Source organism: Callorhinus ursinus, unplaced genomic scaffold (assembly GCF_003265705.2).
Source record: "Callorhinus ursinus isolate GAN/ISIS: 27379988/994484 unplaced genomic scaffold, GSC_fseal_2.0 scaffold4, whole genome shotgun sequence".
NCBI classification, from domain to species: domain Eukaryota; kingdom Metazoa; phylum Chordata; class Mammalia; order Carnivora; family Otariidae; genus Callorhinus; species Callorhinus ursinus.
This window is the reverse complement of record NW_027397066.1, coordinates 107,172,353-107,194,975: the sequence shown is the minus strand read 5'-3', so window position 1 is coordinate 107,194,975 and position 22,623 is coordinate 107,172,353. Positions and strand designations below refer to the sequence as shown.

The 22,623-nt window shown below is 34.2% G+C and overlaps 1 protein-coding gene across 11 annotated transcripts in view; it reads left to right on the top strand.

Moving 5' to 3' along the window:
• Positions 1-22,623, top strand: part of SCLT1 (sodium channel and clathrin linker 1) — a 183,836-nt gene that overhangs the window by 130,522 nt on the left and 30,691 nt on the right. For 9 of the 11 annotated variants that reach the window (XR_003208832.2, XM_073892263.1, XM_073892266.1 and 6 more), the window contains 2 exons: positions 1,188-1,380; positions 7,955-8,151. Coding sequence is in view for 9 of the 11 variants with exons in the window: in XM_073892263.1 (XP_073748364.1) it covers positions 1,188-1,380; positions 7,955-8,151 (390 nt within the window). In the remaining 2 variants the exon portion in view is untranslated. Of the gene's footprint in view, positions 1-1,187; positions 1,381-5,392; positions 5,501-7,954; positions 8,156-22,623 lie in introns of those variants that run through there. The other 2 variants (XR_003208834.2, XM_073892268.1) reach the window with 2 other exon arrangements.

The window sequence follows — 22,623 nt, the reverse complement described above, 5'->3', positions numbered from 1 at the left end:
CTGTCTCAAAAAAATATCTACACTCTACATTAATTGCAGTATTATTCACAGTAGCCAAGATATGGAAACAACCTAAGTGTCCATTAACAGATGAATGGATGGGGGGGTGAATAGATGGATATTTATTTCTAGTTATCCCCCCAGTTCTCTATTTTTTTCTTACAATTTGTTGAAAACCTAGGTTGTTTGTATTCTAGTTTCCTCTGCCTGCATGCATATATGTGATGCCATTTACCTTGTTTCTCTGTCCCATGTAATTCCTAAAAACTAGTAATCAAATCAAGAGGCTTGACCTGATCCAGTTCACATTTTTTTGTAAGAATTCCTTATAAATGGTAACATTTTGGACTTCAGTTTGTAGGCACATAATATGTGATTATTTCTGATGTTAACATCTTTCTATTTTTATCATTTGATGATCATTACCTAGATCTGTCATTTCCTTAGGAACTTCATCAGCCAAAGTTGAAATAGGAAAAAAGAGCCAAAGTATTATGGAAATAAAAGACCTTATATATTCCCTCTGACACGTATTGACCAGATAATGTTCGCAGTATTTGATTAGCAGGATTGAAAAAATGGAAATTTTTAAAGATAGGAATAAAAATTTGCCATATATCGAAGCAATATACATTTGAAGGTTTTGTCACCCCGTAATCCATTATTGAGAAAGTTCAAGAAATATAACCTATTTAAACTGATAAAACAAGAGGTTTATAGAACTGGAAGTTTATTTTTAAGAAAATTTTTAAGTCATATAACAGGAAAATATGAAAAGGTCTTATTGTAATTTAGTAATATAGACAGCTAATGTGTCTTCCTATGGAGTTGATTGAAGTAATAAAGGAATTTTGATCATTACCTACATCACCTTCCTTACCATTAGCTTCAGTTTATCCCCTTGAAGTCTTTGTTACACAGTGATTCTCACTTTTAGCAAAATTTGAAAAAAAGTTTCACATAGATTTTCTAGGTGAGTGGTAACAGTTCAGTTTATTAGATGAGATTGCTAAATTGGTTGTTATTTGCCTGGGATAATACAACATTGTGAAACTACATAGTTTAAATCTACAGTGAAGAGTAATGGGTCGGAACAAAGAATACAAAAGTCTATACTATAAAACATAACTTCTTGACTTTCATTACAGATCATTAAGTTTAAAGGTTCCTTTTGTTTTTTTAATCAGTTCCTCAGAAGAGATATCCCGTTGCCAAGAAATGATTCAGAAACTTCAAAACATATTGGAGTCTGAGAGAGAGAACTGTGGGTTTGTCAGTGAACAAAGGCTGAAACTTCAGCAAGAAAATGAACAGTTACAGAAAGAGACTGAAGATTTAAGAAAGCTTGCTCTCGAGGCTCAAAAAAAAGCCAAATTAAAGGTATTTTGCAGACTAGTTAGAGTTAAATGTGTATTTGTGAAAGTGAAAATATAAAAAGCATTTAGAGAGACCCAGTAAAACATTTTTAAGGTCTTTTTATCAGATAGCACTAAATCATAATGCAGAGCATTAACCAGTCTTTTTTGTATTATAGAATTTGGCAAGCATACTTGAAAATGATTGCTTTCACTATCCACACACACACAAAATTCTTTGCAACCATGAAATACACTGATATTCCCGCCAAAGCAATTTAAGCAGTGCTAGCAAAACTATAGATTAGATAACTTTATAGACTACCATCCTCTCTTCTATAATAGCCTCTTAAAAATTAAACTCTAAAACCAACTTTATAGAGGATGCTACATCAGTATGCTCTGAGAACCTCTCATATGTAGTCTAAAATTTCCATGCTAGGATGAAGGCAAGGGACAAAAGTCTCCTTTAGAAAAAAAATTCTCCTTTATTGTCACTCTCTTTTACTCCTTCCTCATGCTAATGTTTAACATGCTTTGACAATAGGAACAAGATAACCTGTTTAAGAGAGTTTCAAGAAGCACTGATATCATCTTTACCATGTTCCTTGCCTTACCCCATTCCACGCAACTTTTATAAAAGTTGTCATTAACTCTTTATGATAAAGACCTATATCTTCCAGTTTCATAGAAAGGATATGAGGTGGCAGTATTCATGTTTCACTTTGTTTTTTGTTGCTCTATACTCATAAGAAGTCACATTCCAGTCTAATTCATATCAGCACATTTATTGAATGCCTCCTACTGCAAGCATCAAACACTATTTATAAAAGCTTGAACTCTGAAAGAGAGCCTTATATCATACAGAGAAGTTTCTACTTTATGCTTTAGTCTGTGGGGATTCAAGACTTTTTATAAAGCTATAGTAATTAAGACAGTGTGCTATCAGTATAATAATAATTAGCTTGATCAATGGAACAAAACAGAGTCCAGGAACAAACCCATTTTTCATAATCACTTCATTTATAACAAAAGCACCACTGTAGTTCAATATGGAAAGAATTATCTTTATAATAAATGATGCTAGATCAATTTGGTCCATATTTTAAAAATAAACCTTGACCCCTATATCATACCATACATTTAAATTAATTTGAGCTGCCTTGTAGACATAAATGCAACATATAAAACAATGGAGCTTCATAGAGAAAATCTTCATGATCTTGGGCAAAAAATGAGAACACAAATGCAATAATCATAACATAAAGATTAATTGGATTTCATTAAATTAATATTATTGAGTCATCAAAAGATACCACAGTACAATGCTGACTCTGGTTTGCCAGTTTTGCCTATTGAAAATCACAATCTAAATTGTCAAAAAAAAAAAAGATACCATTAAGAGAGTGAAAGTGAAAGAAGGTATTTATAATACAAGAAGTATTTGTAATACATAAAATATAGATAGTGTGTAATATAATACATTTATAATACAATAATATAATATATAAATATGCATTTATATATATAATACAAACAAAAAGACTAAGATTTAGAATATAAAAACTGTTACCAATTAATAATGATAAAAACCACAATTAATAAGAAAAAAACAAGCACCCTATTTCCAAAAATGGGCAAAAAACTGAAATATGCACTTCACAAAAGAGAATATATGAAAAAATGTTCAACTGCATTATTTATCAACAAAATATAATTAAAATTACAATGAGGTACCACTGCATACTTACCAGAATGGCTAAAGTTCAAAAAAAACTAAGAGCATCAAGTGTTGACAAAGATAGATGTAAAGCAACTGGAACTTCCATATAATACTTAGTGAATGTAAGTTGATATAACTACCAGTTAGCGGTGTCTTTTAAAGTTGGACATGCATATCTACAATGCCAAATAATGCTGGCTTCATACCCACAGATATGAGTGCTTATGTTCATGAAAACACACATATAAGAATATTCATAGAAGTTTTAATCTTGTCAAAAATTGAAAATAACGCAAATGTCCATCCACATGAGATTACATAAATAAATGGTGGTGTACTCAAATCATGAAATAGATAGCAGGAATAAAAAAGAATGAACTATGTCTATAAGTAATAATGGATGTCTCACAGACCTAATGTTGAACAAAGAAGCCAGACATAAAAAAGCTCATAGTCTATTAATTTCATTATATAAAAGTGAAGAATAGGCATAATTACCTATGAGGGTGAGATCAGAATAGCAGTTACATTTTCGAAGGGTAAGTAATGATTAGAAGGGCATATGAGGGAGCCTCTGGGGGGGCATCTAAATCAGGGTGGTGACTCTGGTATGTCAGGATATTTGTAAAACTTGAGTTGTACCCCTAAGACATGTAGTGCATTGTAAGCAAAAGATAAATCTTGGCAAAGGAAGGTCAGTAGGATTGTAGATAAAACAAGAATAGTTTTGAGTTTGATGCTTATGGAAGCTGGGTGATAGGCATATAGGGATTCGTTGTAATATTCTGTTTTGTGTATGCTTGAAAGTTCTCATACTAAAACATTTCCATAATAAAATAAGTCCGTGTACTTTGGTGAAAAAATGTTATATCTTCCTCATATTTTAAATTTCATATTATAAATTTCATATGGATTAATAATTAAAGCTACTAGTGAAACTATAAAACATTAGTAGGAAATGTAGGCAAATGTATAACTGATAGATGAAAAAGAACTTTCCTAACAAAACAAAACCAAAAAAAAAGGAAGAAATATATTTCTTATATATATATAAATATATAAACATATATTTATATATATAAATATATATTTCTAAAATATTTCTGCAAATAAATATATTAATAGATTTAAATATATAAAGTTTTTAAATATTTAGAACCATTTTTTAAGTGTTTAGAAAAGAAATAACTGGGGGAAATAATTTTAGTAAATATAACAAAAGACAAAAACCATATAAGGAGCTTTGAAAAATATTAAAGAAGAATATTTGTAACCTATAAGAAAAACATGTATGAGACATGAGCAGAATTCACAAACTAAGGAAACAATTGCTAATGAACAATATTTAAAGTTTAAACTCACTGTTGATTAACTGCATGGTTACCAGTGTGAGTGAATGTGCACCTGAACATTTAAAATGGTACAGAGTCTAAAATTTGTTCATAAGAAAATAATTAGAATATTTCATAATTTAAAAAATTCATTGCAGCCTTATTCATAATAACAAATTAGAGACAACCTCTAGAAATAAAGGAACAATGAAATGGTACAACTATACAATACTTTGAGTCATTATTAAAAATTGTTTCCAAATAATTTATAATGTTTTTATATTGTTGTATTCTAGGTTTAAAAATAATAAAAACATCTGAATATATATTTATATATATATTGCAATTCTATATACACTAAATTCTAAAATTCATAAATAAAAACAATTATGTAGAAGTAGACGTGGTTATCTCTGAGTTGTAGATTACAGAGACCTTATATTTTTAATTTTTTTATTTTCCATTATTTTACAATATACATCTGTTCTGGGGTTTTGGTTTTTATAATGGGGAAGAGACGAATCAATGACTTTCCCTTACCTGGTACTACATTTTATCTATCTTTAACAGTTCAGGATAGTAATTGATATTTTAGAGAACAAAAGAATGACTGAAAGCTTATCTATCCCACGTGTCCCACCAAAACTGCTCCCTTTTTGTCAAGTCTGCATCTAGCTTAAGAATTATTGGTAAATAAAAATTGGTAAAAAAATGGGGAGCTAACTAGGCAGGCTGACGTCTAAAACTATATAGATGCATATATCAGTTTTTAATATATATGTGAGCAAGACAAAGACAGAAACACACAATTCCGCCTAACATAACCATGGGTTCTCCAAAGTTGAGATTGAGGCAGAGAAGGAGAAGGAATATATTCAAATCTAAATCTTAACTAACTAGATAGCTATAAATTCTATTTTATAAAGGAGAATCACTGTCAGATAACTGCTGCTTTGTAGCTGATTCCTTCTTTGCCAACATAGGAACCTAGTGCTACACTTCGCTGCTTTTCTTCCCCTTGAAAAAGAGTGTGATCTTCCCTAGACAAACTGAAAGGAGCCAAAAAGATCAAGACAGTTGGATATTGAGAGGTCAGTTGGCTGAGAACCTTACAACTTATTATATGAAACTTTCGTTTGATCTTAAGGCCACTGCATTCCTTTCAGCCCTAGCTTTCCCCTTTTCTAACTTCTCTGTTCTTTCCGCCAGGGCTCTCCATTTCTTTGTTTCTAAATTCTCCTCATAAGTACATAAAATTAGGAAATGGATAGTTTTAGCATTCCACTCTATTTGTGTGAGTGGTTCTCTGCAGAGGAAGAACACAAAGAAAAAAGGGAGGGAGACCATAAATCCTTTCTTCCTACCAATATACTGAATTTAATCATCAGTTGGATTTTTGTTATAGGAGACCTGGTTGTAGCCCAGAGTCTTCCAACATCACTGCCGGCCTGTCCAGTTTAACAACTGGAATTTTATCAGCTAAAGGATCCCGGGGTGTGTTTAAAGACTAAATTTTGATACCAAAAAGCCATCATTCACTCTGTCTACACAGTGTTTTGATGACTTTACTATGTTTCGGGTGCTGACGATATAATGAAGACATGATCCCTCTGACCCAGCCCCCTCCTTAAAAACATAATGTTTGCATGGAAATGGGCAAACTTTAAACATACATTTACAAACTAATAAATGCACTTTAGGAAAAACTTAGGGCCCTGTAGGATCTTATAACAGAGGGAAGTGATTTTGTCTAGATAGAAGCAATAACTGAGCTAAGTTTTAAAAGTTGAATACAAATAACTAAGACAAGCAAGAGGGGTAAGATTATTCCAGGCACAGGGAACAACATGTGAAAATGAGCCAAGAATGAGACGGCATTGTGACAGAAACAAAGAAAGAGTAGGGAATAGTGATATAACACAAGCTTGTAGAAGTAGGCAGAGACCAGGTTACCATGAAGGACCTCAGAACAAGGCTTGTCAAAAGTACAAACAGATTTTTCCAAGAGGAAATGGGGAGCTAACTAGGCAGGCTGACGTCTAAAACTATATAGATGCATATATCAGTTTTTAATATATATGTGAGCAAGACAAAGACAGAAACACACAATTCCGCCTAACATAACCATGGGTTCTCCAGACAAAGTTGAGATTGAGGCAGAGAAGGAGAAGGAATATATTCAAATCTAAATTTACAGAATCCAATAATACAAAAATTAGTAAAGTAGCAGGAGTCAGGGAGCGTCAGGAGGCTTTAGTACAGTACAGAATTAATAAATCCATGGTGGTTTTCCCAGTATTTAGGGCCAGTATTTAGAAAGTCTTAAATTTCTACTTGTGTACTATTTGAGAAAGAAAATTTAAGCAATTTAGGAAACACATTGCATTTAAGCAGAAGTAGTAAGAACAGTGTGTTTGCAGTTTACCCCACAAACCATGGATTTTGCTCTTATTGGGTTTTCCTTGGTGTTGAGAAAGTTGAGTCCCTGATTCATTCTTTTGATTTTTAAAGTCGCCGTATTTAATGAATTATTAGAAGCTATACCAGCTGTGATGATTTTTAAAGCACACTACTTTAAAATACCACAAGATATTCTTTATAATATTTCTTTAGTAAGATAAAGATGGCCCTAGAGTACACCAAAGAACTTGTTCTAGTGACGATTTTCTCAATTGCCTCCAGGATAGTAATAGGTAGTTTCATTCTAGATGCATGCAAGAGAAGGCAATTCATTACATACATTGAATGCCAGAGAGCATTAGGGCTTCATTTTCTCCCTGATCCCGAGTCAAGAAAGCTTCTAGAGTATCCAAAGAGCACTTACTTATATGTTTATTCTGCATTAGGGTATTTTTACTATAATGACATAAATTACCTAGAAATAATGGAAGATATTTCCATATGAGATTCTGAAAATCATTAGTCTTTTTTTCCTGAAAAAAAAAAAGTATATCATAACTGAAGTGGTAAAGGACTTCTTGTATATGATTTTCTTTACAAAACCCTTTGAAAGACAATTTGAAATTTAGTATGAAGTGACTTGAGATTTTGAGTTGTTGAATACATCAAGGTGCCAAGAGGGTGGTGCACTTGGGGAGGTTGTAGAAGCTCTGTAATTTTTTTAATGACTTGAGGAAAAAACTCTTCAGTTACTGAGAGCATGAATATTTTCCATGGATTCTGGCAACAGAAGTTAAAGTAGATAATAAGAGCAGTTTATATTAGATAGTTTACTTTTTTCCTACTGGCAGTTAAGGTGTTGAAGAAAGTGTTGCAAAAAAATCGTAGTCCATCATAATTCTTGTTTCACTAAATTTATATTGTACTATAAATTTATATATATAATTACATATAAATATATAATTAATCTAGGATAAGTCTTCATTTGTGATGAAGACATAAACTTAATTTTTATATAGATTTCTCATCCAAACATTTCTGTGCCTCAACACAATGAATGATTTCTTTTGTGTATTATCATTGATCAGTATATCTCCTATAATAACAAAAGAAAAAGAAGATACTGTGTTCATTTTATTCCTTAGATCAGTACAATGGAACATGAATTTTCAATAAGGGAACATGGATTTGAAGTTCAACTGAGAGAGCTGGAAGATAGTAATCGAAATTCCACTGTTGAACTGAGGCATCTCTTAGTGACTCAACAGAAGGCAGCCAATAGGTGGAAAGAAGAAACAAAGAAACTTACTGAAAGTGCAGAAATTAGAATCAGTAATCTAAAGTAAGTCCACTATTAATTGTTTGATACATTTTACAGAATAAATTATTTAACATTTAATGGTCCTTGCCGTAATCTTGTAAAAATCTTATGTTTTTATTAAGCAAATATTATTGAACTGCTGTGAAAAATATTAAGCATTATAAACCAAAACTCATACTGTTTATTTTTGTAAATTTTATGCATATTCCACAAGATATAATGACTTTTGTTGGACATAGCAGTTTAGAATCTTAATACTCTTTGCATATAGGCATAGCATAATAATGTTTTGTGGTTGGGCAGCAGAATCTGATTGATTTGCAAAGCCTAAAGTATTTGCTCTGTGGCCCTTGGAGAAAAGGTTTGCTGACCACTGCCCAGAAAGTACTTGAGCTTTTAGGCTGAATGCAATGGGATGCTGTGGAAGGCTTTGAGCAAAGTGATATGATCAGGCTTAAATGTTCAACAAATCAGTTTGATTGCAGTTTGAAGAATAGACTGTAGAGGGGCAAGGGTAGAAGGGAGAAGGTAGGCAAGTATTGTATAATAGATATATAAAATGTAACTTGGATTAGATTTTAAAGGGTTGGAGATCATTAAAAAAAAGTTTGAGCCATGTTAAATATGAGCTGCCTAGAAAACATGTAAATTAGGATATCAGCTAGTCAGCTGAGTCTGTAAGTTTGGAGTTCAGGGAAGAGATTGCAGCAGGAGCTATAAATGTGGGAGTCATTAACATACACGTGATTTTTTAAGTCATGGGATGAGAACATGTAGAAAGGAAGTCTAGATAAATTAAACCTAAGGACTGAGTTCCAAAAGTTAAAGTCTGGAGAGATGAAAATTCCACTGCAAGAGACTGAGAAGGAATATCCAGAGAAGTAAGAATCATGATAGAATGGTTAAAAAAAAAATTATTTTTCAGAAGGAGTATAAGCAATAATAATAGGTGATATTTACTTACTAGCACATGTTTGTTCTAAACAACTTACATGCACTTAATCTTGACAACAACACTACAAAGTGGATAACACTATCATTTACATTTTACAGATAAACTGAGGCTGAGGGAGGTTAAGGAACTTGTTCAGAATCACATAGCTAACAAAATGACCAGTAAAGACAGTATGCTCTTAACCATTGTTTTATAAAATGATACTGAGTGGTTGAGTAGAGTGAAGACAGAGAATGGACCTTTTAGTTTGGCACCCTTTGATGGTCTTTTTTAACCATGATAAGAGCAGTTTTGGTAGAATGCTGCAATAAAAATGTATTTAGGATGAATTTAAGAGAAGAGAATTTCTGCTTCCAGTTTAATGGTGAGCTAGGTAATTGAAACCTCTACCACAACTAAAAAAATTAGATGAATTATAAAAAGCATCTACTAAGAGCATTAAAGAACTAACAAAAATAATTATTACCAATTTGGCCTTATCCCAGGAATGTAAAATTAATAAGTTAATATAATTTATCACATTAACTTTTTTAAAAGAGAAAAATGATAAGATCTCCTCAATAGATACAGAAAATTGGCATTTGATAAAATTTGATATCCACTTATATTTCAAAATAACTCTTAGCAAACGAGGAATAGAATTTCTTTAATTTTGTCAAGGTATCTATTCTAAAGCAAACATTATTTTTAATGGCAAAAAAAATGTTAGTAATTTTCCTTTGAAAATGGGGAAGATAACAAAGAAGTTCATTATTACCACTTCTATTAATATTTGTATCAGAAGTCTTTATCAGTGCACTGTGGCAAGAAAATGAAATAAAAGGTATACAAACTAGAAAGGAAGGAAGAAAACAATCATTCTTCACAGACAACATGACTATATATGTAGTAAGTCCAAAATAATTAATAGATAATAGGCAAATATACAAAAATCAATTGTATTTCCACATATCTGCAACAAATACTTCAAAACAAAACTTTAGTAAAATTTACAATGCATCAAAAAACATCAGATGCTCAGGAATAAATCTAACAATGTGTGAGACTTCTACATGAGAACTATGATAGCAGGAAGATTAAAGAAGGCCTAAGTAAATAGAGGTCAAGTTAATTGATCAGAATACTCAGTGTTATGAATTTGTTAACAACCCCCCCAGCCATCTGTAGATTCTATACAGTATGTATAGTATTCTGCCCTTTAAGAGGGGAAAGTGTTCGTGTGTGTGTGTGTATGTACACATATATATACAAGCATGCTATACATACACTACGTTCATACACATATGTACACATTCTCTTCTTAAAAATAAGAGAGGTGACCAAAACAATAATTAAAATGGTTCTCTATGAGGAGAGAGAAAGGAGTAAAGGATGAAGGCTAGACTTCTTTGAATGAACCTTGTCTTATAGATATATAGGCTTGAGTTTAAAACTATATAAATGTTCATATAATTATCTTTTAAATTAAATCAAAATTTTTAAAAAACCTAAAAATCAAAAGTAAAATTAAACAAATGAACTTAATTGTGTAGGAAGCTGATGGCTTAACTACACAAATAAATTATTTCAAGTGACATTAAACAGAGTAATTAGACTGTATATCCCTAGTGAGATAAATCCTAAGGATAAAAGAAAATGTAAAAAACCATAAACTGCCTTTAGTAGTTATATCATTAGAAATAATATTGGTGTTATTATTCTGAAACTTATAATTACAAGATAAAGGAATTGAGTAATTATAGAAATGCCTTTAAGAACCAAGATTTTTATAATAAGAGGGAAGAAACTCAAGGAAATTAAATAAAACTTGTATTTCTACACTGAAATTGGGAATATTATCATGGGAACTCATGATGTGTTTTACTCTTAAAAACATGTATTTCCTGGCTCTGTCCACTTAAGGGACCTAAGAGGCAGTGACCGGTATTCAGTTGCAATGAGGTATCCTAAAAGAAACCAGGACTCTAGAGAAATGATTGATTACAGATCTAGGATAGAAAAGTATAATATGAGCCTAGAAGCTGTGGAAAGAGCCGAGTTGCCCTTCAACAGACGAATGGATAAAGAAGATGTGGTCCAGATATACAATGGAATATTACTCAGCCATCAGAAAGGATGAATACCCAACTTTTACATCAACATGGATGGGACTGGAGGAGATTATGCTAATTGAAATAAGTCAAGCAGAGGAAGTCAATTATCATATGGTTTCACTTATTTGTGGAACATAAGGAATAGCGTGGAGGACATTAGGAGAAGGAAGGGAAAAATGAGGGGGGGGAATCGGAGGGGGAGATGAACCATGAGAGACTATGGACTCTGAGAAACAAACAGGGTTTTAGAGGGGTGGGGGTGGGGGGATGGGTTAACCTGGTGATGGGTATTAAGGAGGGCATGTACTGCATGGAGCAGTGGGGTGTTACATGGAAACAACGAATCATGGAACACTACATTAAAAACTAATGTACTGTATGGTGACTAACATTAAAAAAAGAGAGAGAGAAAAGAAAAGAAACACTTTGATGTAGCAAAAGGGGAGGAAGGTATCAAGATTATTTGGGTCATATCAGAAGGACCCAGGAGCCAACTTAAGTAGGCCCCTTCTGGCTGATGTGGGAACAATTTGAACATCAAAAAGAATATCTGCAGTAAATTGAAACATGTCAAATATACTAAAAATCCATGACTTCAGAATGATATTAAAGAAAAAAAGCCTTTGGTCACCTTCGGAAGATCCTATGGAACCAGCTCTTTCTGAAAAAAGATAAAGGGGAAAATCAGGCTTTTATTGTACCTTTCCTTTACTCACTATACTTCATGAAATGCTTCTTGGCCTTTCCTACTATAATAGACCTTACTTCACTGATTGGGGAACCAGTGTAGGGATTTTGCCAGTTAGTTGCTCAATGTGTCTGTTCCGATTATGCATCCCAGAACCAGGGAAATAAACACAGAATAGGATTATAGACACACTGGTTGTGAGACTTAGTCCAAGACTTCACTGATGACCTGATCTGCATAAACCTCTCCTGGTTGGTGGACCACAGTGCTATTTGGGGTCTCTAGGAATTTTTTTCAGCAACAATGTCCAGTAATCCTGAAAATGTCTGGATTCCTCCTTCCCCACTGCATGGTCACCCTGCTAACTCTTCACAGATCCCTTAGGGGAAGGCCAGGAGGAAGTATATACGGGAACCTGCAGCCCCTTTCTTTATTCAAGAGGCTTTGAGTCTGTGAACTGACTCAAGTTTGAGAAATGGTTATAGGGCTGTGACACTTTCTTGTAGTGATTCAAGTGAGGTTTCATTTTCTACTTCTCCAAATCAAATAGTAGACCACCCATCTATTTCAGTTCTAGGGTCACAGTGATCAAACTAGCAAATCCCAAAGATCTCTGCAGATCAGACTTTCCTGATAACTACTTCAACTTTGCTGCCCATTCTAGTAATGATGCGCACATTTTCTTTGGAGATTTAAGGCTGCTACATCACCCTTGCCATTGAGAATCCTATCATCAACATTGAATTCAGGAAGCCCGGATCCATGATAGCAGTTGTCATTTCTGTTCCACAGTGAATAATCTACAGAGCTCTGCAGGGATACTGGAACAACTCTCATGACTATATTTCACACAGTCTTCATGAAGAAAATGTCCTCTGGACCCTACTGAGGGTCAGAGTTGAAGGATGGATGAGCTGCTTTTACATTAAAAAAAAAAAAAAAAAGAAAAAAACCTCACTGTTGTCTTCCGGTCTCCCCCAGCCTTAGTAACTTCCTCTACACTCCTGATTCTCAGATGGGGATTACTTCATCCTTCTCCCCTCCCTGGAACATTTGTCTTAAAAATATCCAAAGACATGTAGGGATGATTCTGGATCTAGTGTACAGAGGCCAGGGGTGCTGCTAAACATCCTATAATGCACAGAACAGCCTCTCAAAACAAAGGATTTTCCAGCCAAAGATGTCAGAAGTGCCAAAGTTGACAAACCTTGCTTTACACCATAACAAGGATTTTCTTATATTTCAATATCATTCAGTATAGGTCACCCTTGAACCCAGATTTTGTTCAACTAAACAAACAAATCAAGATACTTGAGCTAACACACTGAATCAAGAATATCTGCTTTGTGAGCCCACATTGAAAAATTTGGCCTAATTCTAAAGTTATTTCTTCTGCTGTAATACACCCTTAGGATCCATTCCCGCACATACTCCCCAGGTTCTGTCTACATACAGTTGCCAGTATTGTGTAATGATTTTAAGGTATTCTACCTCCTCACAGGTCTTGTTTTGTAGGTTATTCCCTAGAGCCTATCAGACTTGACTCTGGCTGTAGGTATAGAAGTAGTGAATGAATGAATGAATGAGAGGTAAATCCTGAAGTGAATCACCTGTTCCTTATAAAACAACTCCCTCAGGGGAGACCGTTCAAACTCCTTAGGCAGAGGATACTTACCTTTCCAAATAGTGTGGAAGGACTGCTTCTTTTGGCAAGGGAGGCATGCTAGAATTTAGGGATTCAAGGCCCCAGCTTCATTGGAGTCTGTCTGAACACATGTTCCCATCTCAATTTTCAGGGAAGGAGAGGCCCTGCAAGGTTGGGAATTCAGTTTGTGTTATAATTTAACCACATACAGGATTAGACTTTGCATTTGATGATCAGAAATCTAGGCTTTGCAACCAGAGGAACTGGGGTTTCTTTTAAGGTAGTCATAACAGCTTTCAGGTCCCTAACCTGGACTTTGAGCTCAGAATTTAAAACTCTTGAGTTCTTTATTGTCATCTTCAAAGTTCTCCAGTGTACCTAGAAGTCCCATTATGCTCCTCTTTCACTAGTGTTTTATGTCCTTAACTACTTGGTCCCTCAAAAACTTATCCTTTATAGGCACTTGATTATATAGGCGATAATTTAAGTAACTATTTGCCATTGCATAGCATGGATTACCAGGGTACCCTTTACCAGTGGCCTTTAAAGCTAATGAAAGCAGAGAACCAATTCCAGATAATCCAGAACCAGTTAGAGTACTCATTAGCAAGGTTATATTCCTCTGGGACAGGACTACTTCTGGAATTGAAACCAATTCCTGTATGTATTAGGGTTTATTCAGGAAAACAGAGCTACTCTGAGTGATATAGAATATGGGATTTATTTTGGCAGTTAGGTCTGACACAGTTGTGGGAGCTGGTCGAGAAGTCAATGCAGTGCAGTTGTTTCTGCATCTAGTGTTAAGCCTGAAGTCACAATGGGCCAGCTAAGCTAGAAGTCATGAGGAAAAGCTGGATATGAATGAAAGCAACTCTAAGGACAAACTGGCACCCTGTTTTCATTTATCTCTCATCATCTTCAACCACTGTCATAGATGACCTGTAGGAAAAGCTGGTGCCATTTACCATGCATCTGCACATGACTCAAGAGGCTGAAAGAGGACATCTGCCAAGAAACAGAAGACGGAAGTGCTGTGGATCCAAGCAGTGCTCCACACCAATATAGTGACCTAACATATCAGCAACAATGTGTATTAGTTGCTGCAATGCCAGCTGCCCTGCTAGCCTTCAGAGCCTGCTGCACAAATTTCTTTTATGGTCAACACCAACCCAGGACCAGGCAGGGAAGGGAATGCTGGGAAATGTAGTTCTAGCTTAGCTAAGTTGATGTAGTCCAAAGCTGCCACCATGTATTTGTCATAACTTAATTAGTGATGTTGAGCAGTTCACAATGTTTACATAAGGAAATAGGAAATCATATAATATAAAATAGACTTAAATGAACATCAGTCTAAAGATTATATTTATGATAGCTATAACTTGTTGAATACATACTATTTGCCACTTAAACTCATGTAATGGTCACAAAAACTTTATGAAGTAAATGCTATAATATTCCCTGTATTAGGGTTTTCCAGAGAAACAGAACTAATAGGATGTGTGTGTATGTGTGTAAGTGTAAAAAGGTTTATTTTAAGGAATTGGCTCATGTGCTTGTGGAGCTTAGCAAGTTTAAAGTTTTTCTGAGGGAGAAAACTGACAAGCTAGAGACTCAGGAAAGAGTTGCAGTTTGAGTCCAAAGACATTGAGGCTGGAGACCTGAAGAGCCATTGTTACTGTTCAAGTTTCAGGCCATCTCTTGAAGAATTACCTCTTGCTTGGGAGAATTAAGCTTTTTGTTCTGTTAGGCCATCAACTAATTATATGAGGTCCATCCACATTATGGAAGGCATTCTGCTTTACTCGGAGTCCAGTGATTTAAATGTAAATCTCATCTAAAACATTCTCACGGAAACATCCAGAGTAATGCTTGATTAAACATCTGGGTACCATGGCCCAGACAAGTTGACACATAAGATTAACCATCACGCTCTCCATTTTACACAGGAGGAAACTCTAGACTTTAAAAAATTTACAAAGATCCATAATCTGTTATCTGCAATTTTAGATTTGAAAAAACTCTAACAATAGAATTTTCCTAAGTTAGCTGTCTACACTTTGGTGGCAAAACCTGACCTGAACTGACAGGAGGCTATTTATGGTATAGGTATATCTATGTGTGCACACATACCCATATACACATATATACACATCCACACAAACATTTCAGTTATTGTGCCTATTCGTATGTTTTACTGAGAAATATTTCTGACTATTGTAATCTCTATCCTACTCTAAACCTCTAAAATATTTTTTCTTGGATGTCTTAGGCTTTGCTATATTGTATATGTAATTTGCACACACCAGCTAAGTACTCCCAGTAGGTTACTGATAGTGAATGTGTTTTATTTTAGTTTGTATTCTCTGAAGTATCAACAAAGTACTTTGCCAAAAGGACACACATACAATGTAGAATGTAATTGCCTAGAGTCTGTCAAAATAGTTTTAACACAACCCTATCTATTGCTCTCATCTGGGCTAGAAAGCTTGTTAAGGCCTTTTACAACTTGTGAGTTTAGGAATAGTACTTGATTTTTTGAAAAATAATTCACCCAAGTTATATACTCATTTTATTATAGAGGAACTTTTACATGAGTCCCTGGAGTGGTCCTATTATTACATAGAGTCTGTGAGTTGTAAGATCATCCATATTTTTTGGTAGGATATTTTATTAGTTCAGGAAGATCAAAGAACATCTTCAAAAATTATAGATATCTTAGACTTTAAGTTTTTTAGATCTTAGATTCTGTACATTCATATTTTAGTATATAGGATTAAATATTTTTGACCAATAAACACCTCAGTTTATGCAACAAATGTCCTATAAATCGAATTCTTATATCTGAAATCATCTTAAATGCTCTGATTCATGCTTTTAAAATAACCTGTAAAATAAGTGCTCTGGGAAGGAAAAGTTGTATAGTTGTTTTTGATTATAGACAAATCAGTGATTCTCACAAATTATTTTTCCTCCAAAACATAAGCTGAGGCAGAGCACAAAATAGAGATGTCCCCACATGTAGTATACACAAAAGATTAAAACAGAGTAAAGATGAAAAAAAAGCAGGAAGGGAAAAATGAACGGGGGGGGGGAATCAGAGAGGGAGACGAACCATGAGAGACTATGGATTCTGAGAAACAAACTGAGGGTTCTAGAGGGGAGGGGGTGGGGGATGGGCATTAAAGAGGGCACATACTGAATGGAGCACTGGGTGTTATATGCAAACAATGAATCATGGAACACTACATCAAAAACTAATGATGTAATGTGTGGTAATTAACATAATAAAAGAAAAAGAAACAAAAAACAAAACAAAAAGATGAAAAAAAAGAGTAGACTTGAATCACCTTAGAGGAAGATGGAGAACACACTGGTGACATTAAACCCAGATGGTCTATAATCATAAAAAGAAATTGAGTGAAATGCTTTTTTAGTGAAAATATGCAGAATACATCCAAAAACATGAAACTTTGGTAGCTGTGGTATGGGGTTTTTTTTGCAGCTGTCAATTAGCATTTTATTTTTTTAAGTTTTTATTCTAATTCCTGTTCGTTAACATACAGCATTATATTAGTTTCAGGTGTACAATATAGTGATTTAGCAATTCCATACAGCATCTGGTGCTGATCACGACAAACGCACTCCTTAATCCCCATCACCTATTTAACCCAACGCCCCACTCCCCTCCCCTCTGGTAACTATTAGTTTGTTCTCTATAATTAGGAGTTCGTTTCTTGGTCTTTTTTCCCTTTGTTCATTTGTTTCTTAAATTCCACATATGAATGAAATCATATGGTATTTGTCTTTCTGTGACTGACTTATTTCACTTAGCATAATTCTCTCTATCTCCATCCATGTCATTGCAAATGTCAAGATTTCATTCTTTTTTATGGCTAATATTTCATTGTATATGTATATGTACACATACACACCACATCTTTATCCATTCATCAGCTGACGGACACTTGGTTCATAACTGCACATTTTGTTTTCTATAATTTAAGAAATTAATGCATGTGTTGGATCTTGTTTATATGTAATTATCTCACCTGTGAATATACCAGTTTTATTTCTTTCCAGTCATCATATACTCTTGTTCCCTTTCTCACCTGTTACACTGATGAGCCCTCCTGGATCGTGCAGAATCAGAGGACGAGGACTCCTGTCTTTTTTTCAATCTTCCTCTTTGTGTATGATGTTGTCCCTGTTGGGGGTAACTTCTGTTAGAGTCACGAAGTTTCCTTCTTAGTTTACTTAGTTTTTATCGTAAATATTGAATTTTGTAAAAGCTTTTCCTGTATTATTGGAGGTAATCATTTTATTTTTTCTTTTCAATCTGTTAGTGGGATAAACTTTATAGGTCAGTTTTGCTAGGGTACCAAGTTCGCATTCCTGTAATAAAACCAGCACAGCTGGAGTGCATTCTCCTTATGTATGGCTGGATTTGGCTTGCTAGTATCTTGTGTACTATTTTTTCATCTATGTTCATTAGAGAGACTGACCTGAAACTTTCCATTCTTGAACTTTCATTAAGTTGTAGTATCAAAGTTATGCCAGCCTCAAGAAATTGGAGACTGGTATTTTTTCTGTTTTCTCATGAACTTTGTATTTTAGAAATGTTTAGTCTTTGAATATTTGGTAGCTCTCTCCAATGAAATTCTCTTGGCCTGGAGTAGTGGTGGTGGTGGTGGTGGTGGTGGTGGTGGTGGTGGTGGTGTTTTGGGATTTCTATGGTAATATCTTTGTTCATTCCACTGAATAGTTATAGAACTCTTCAAATTTTCTATTTCTTCTTTGAAACAGTTTTGGTAAATTATATTTTTCTATAAATGTATCCATGTCTTCTAAATTTTCAAGTATTTTGGATGCAATGTGTGCATGTTATATGATGTCTGAAGTAGCTGTAATGATAACCCTTTTTGCATTACTGATGCTGGTATTATTTGTACCTTGTCTGTTTTGTCTTTATCATTCCCACCAGAGGATTATCAATTTCATTACTCTATAAATAACTAACTTTGATTTTTTAATCTCTCTTATTTTATATTTGTTATATATTTTATGTCTGCTCTTTATTACCTCTCTCTTTCTACTTTCTCTGCTTTCATGTTGCTGTTCCTTTTCTATCTTCTTCAAATAGAAGCTTAGCTCACAAATTTTCACCTTTTCTTTTCTCTTAATTGAATGGATTCTTAAATGTTACAGATTTTCCCCAGATACTGACGTAGCTTTAGCATACAAGTTTTGATATATCCAGTATTTTCACTCTTATTTACTTCAGAGTGTTTTCTAATTTCATTATTTCTTCTTTCAATCCATGTATTATAAGTACATTTTTAAATTTCTAAACATATGGGGATATTTTAGTTATCTTTTTGTTAATTACTTCTGTTTTCCATAGATCTGTCTCTTAGAAACAGTATATGGTTCTGTTTTAGACCATTTAGTTCATTTATATTCAGTGTAATCCAAAGTATATTGAGATTTGTTATCTTTATTTTATTTTAGTACTTTCTATTTTTGTCAAATTTGCTTTCTTTTTCTTTCCTTTCTCATCTTTTTTATTGACTTGGTATTTTTTTTAATCATTCCACTTCTCCCCCTAAGCTTTGGAAATTAAATAACTCTGTATTCTTTTGGTTGTTACCCTAGAAGTTATGCCATATATATTTACCATAGGAAAGTCTAAAGTTAAAGCCTTTATCCTCCTGCCAGATAATAAAAGAACTTTGGAACGTATTAACACCATTTATTTCCTTTGCCCAACTTATATATTATTGTTGCTAGATTTTAAAGTCTGCTTTGTAGTGTTTTTATTTCACCCTACTAATTGTTTTATTTAATTAGAGTTCATTTATATTAGCCATATATTTACCACCTTCTTTGTTCTTCACTTCTTCTTATATCTCAAACATTCCAGGTAGGACTACTTTTCTTTCTAAATTATATCTTTTGGAAGTTGCTTTAGTGAGGATTTGCTGGTGATGAATTCTCAACTTCTGTTTGTAAAATATATTTATTTTATATCCATATTTGAACAATATTTTGCTTTCTGACAGAACTCTAAATTGAAGCTATTTTCTTGCAGAAAATTAAAAACAACAATCTGTTAACCTCTAACTGCTTTTGTTTCTGTATAGAAATCATCTGTCCATCTCACTTGTCACCCCTTTGAAAGTAATCCCTTTTCCTGTGGCTATTAAAATGTTTTGTTTTTCTGTAATTTCCCTGTAATATATCTAAGTATGGGTTTCATTTCATTTGTTGTGTTTTGTGCCTTTTGATAGTGTAGATTAGTATTTTGGTTCAGAAAATTGCCAGATATCAACTCTTCAGATATGGCCCTGGGAATCCCTACTTCCTGCTATGATGGAGAAACTGGTGCCAGACTTAACTTCCCACCAGAAACAACTAGAAAATTGGACAAAATGTTCGAAACAATTGTTTTTCTGATCCATGAGAGACAAGAAACAAGGTAAAATGTAGAATCACCTTGGATTTCTGCCTAAGGGTCCTTTCAGGATCATGGTCCAGAGAAGGTAATCTCAGCCACTGCCAGATCTGATGCCTGAGTAGCTGAAATTTGCAAGGCAGAGAACCAGAGTAGATAGAACTACACAGAGAAAGAGCTTCAGAAATCTGCATAGTCCTTTTGAATGTTTTTCTCACTCATACATAGACTATAACTCGAAGAAGCCAGGCAAACAATGACAAGGGAGTTGTAAGCTGAAAAACATCAAGAACTCACATAGGGCTAGGAGATATTAGAGTTCTGTCCAGCCAGAGTAGAGAATCCTTGTTGAATACATAGTGCATGCAGTAAAGATTACAGAATCATTTCACCTTATTAATAGAATTAAACCAGCCAAGAACAAAAGGTATTCTAAATTCACCTTGACAAGACTTAAAACCAAGCCTCAAAATAATCTAGCGTGTTCTCAAGTAATTTAACTGCCTGCAAGAACAAATCCAATACTTTTATTAGTAGATAAGTAAAAATGGTACCCATAGCCAGGAAGAAAAAGCAGTGCATAAAAACACATTCAGAAATGACAGAGGTGGCACAATTAAGAGACAAGAACTTTAGCCATTATAAATATGCTCAGTGATTTAAAGGAACACATGAAGATGATGAGAAAAGAGATGGAGTATACAAAAAGGAACCAAATGGAAATTTGGGCATGTAAATTATAATATTGGAAATTTTGTAATTTACTGGATGTGATTAACAACAATTTACACACTGCAGAAGAACAGACAGAGAACTTGAAGACAGAAAAAAAAAAACTATCCAAAAATGAAGCATAATGAGAAAAAAAGGCAGGGGAAAAAAAAAAAATAAGCAGAGAGCCTCAGTGACCAGAGAGACGATATCAAACAGTATAAAGAAGGGTGGGGGTGGGAGTTAGGAGTATTTTAAGAAATAATGGCCCAAAGTTTTCCATATTTGATGAAAAACCTTTATATTAGTTATTGATTACTGTATAACAAATTACTCCAAAATTTGGTGCTTTAGAACAAACATTTATTATTTCACAGTTTCTGTGGGTCCAGAATCCAGGCATATCTGAACCAGAAGGCCTCTGACTCAGGATCTGTCATGAAACTGCAATCATCTCAAGGCTTCACAAGGGGGGATTCACTCCCAAGTTCGTGCTAAAGTTATGGCAGGCCTCAGGTGTTAACTGGTGTTGGCAGATGTCCGTTCCTTGCCTCGTGAGCCTCTTTACATGTGTACTCACAGCATGGCAGCTTGCTTCCCTCAGAGTGAGAGCTGAGAGAGAAAGGGAGGGAAGAAGAGGGGAAAGCAAGACAAAGGTTGTGGTCTTTTTTTAACCTAATCTTAAAGTGACATTCCATCACTTTTACCTTTTTCCATTAATTAGAAACAAGTCATTGAGTATAGCCTCCTCTCTTCCACTTGAGTGTGGGGTTCTGAATACCAGGAGGTAGGGAAATTGGGGGCCATTTTAGAGGCTACCTACCACACTATTATATCACACGATATACAAAGTAACTTGAAATGAATCATAGTCCTACTAGATATAAAAAGAAAAACAAAATTTCTAGAAAAAACATGAAGAAAATCTGTGGTAAGCAAAAATTTCTTACATAGGACACAAGAAGAACAAATCATTAAAAAAAATTGAGAGACTACATTGTATTAAAAATCCATACTCTTCAAAATTCACCATTTAAGAAAATGAAAACAAGACTATGAGAAAAGAGTTGCAAATAGTGTAACTGACAACTTGTATTCAGATTATTAAAAACAAATCTTACCAGTCAATAATGATAGTAACGGTTTGGTAGTTTACTACAAAGTTAAGTATGTACTTACTATATGACCATGCAGTTGTACTCATAGATATTTACCCAAGAGAAATGAAAACAGATTCATACACAAAAAAACTTGTGCACAAATATTTGCAGCTGCTTTATTTATAATAGCCAAAAATGGGAAACAACCCAAATGTCCATCAAGAGTTGTGTGGATAGGGATGCCTGGGTGGCTCAGTCAGTTAAGCATCTGCCTTTGGCTCAGGTCATGATCCCAGGGTCCTGGGATCGAGTCCCGCATCCAGATCCTTGCTCAGCAGGGAGCCTGCTTCTCCCTCTGTCTGCAGGCTCCCCCTGCTTGTGCGCTCTCTCTCCTTCTGTCTCTGACAAATAAATAAATAGAATCTTAAAAAAAAAAAAAAAGAAATGGAGCCTTCTTTAAAAAAAAAAGTGTGGATAAACACACAGCGATAAAAGGGACAAACCACTGATAAATGCAACATGAATGATTGTCAAAAATGAGATGAAACAAAAGCCAAAGAAGAATGCACACTGTATGATGACACTTATATGAAATTGTAAAAAAGACAATTCTAATCAAAAGACAACAATATGGCGGATGCCTAGGCCTGGGGGTGGGACAATGACTGCATGGGGTCATGAGGGAATATTTTGGGGTGAGGGACATATTCTGTATATTAACTGTAATTGTAGTTATATGGGTATATGCATTTGTCAAACCTTACCAAGCTCTATACACAAAATGGCTACATTTTATTTCCATAATTGGACCTCAATAAGGTTGATTTTAAAAACAAAAACACTTCCCCTG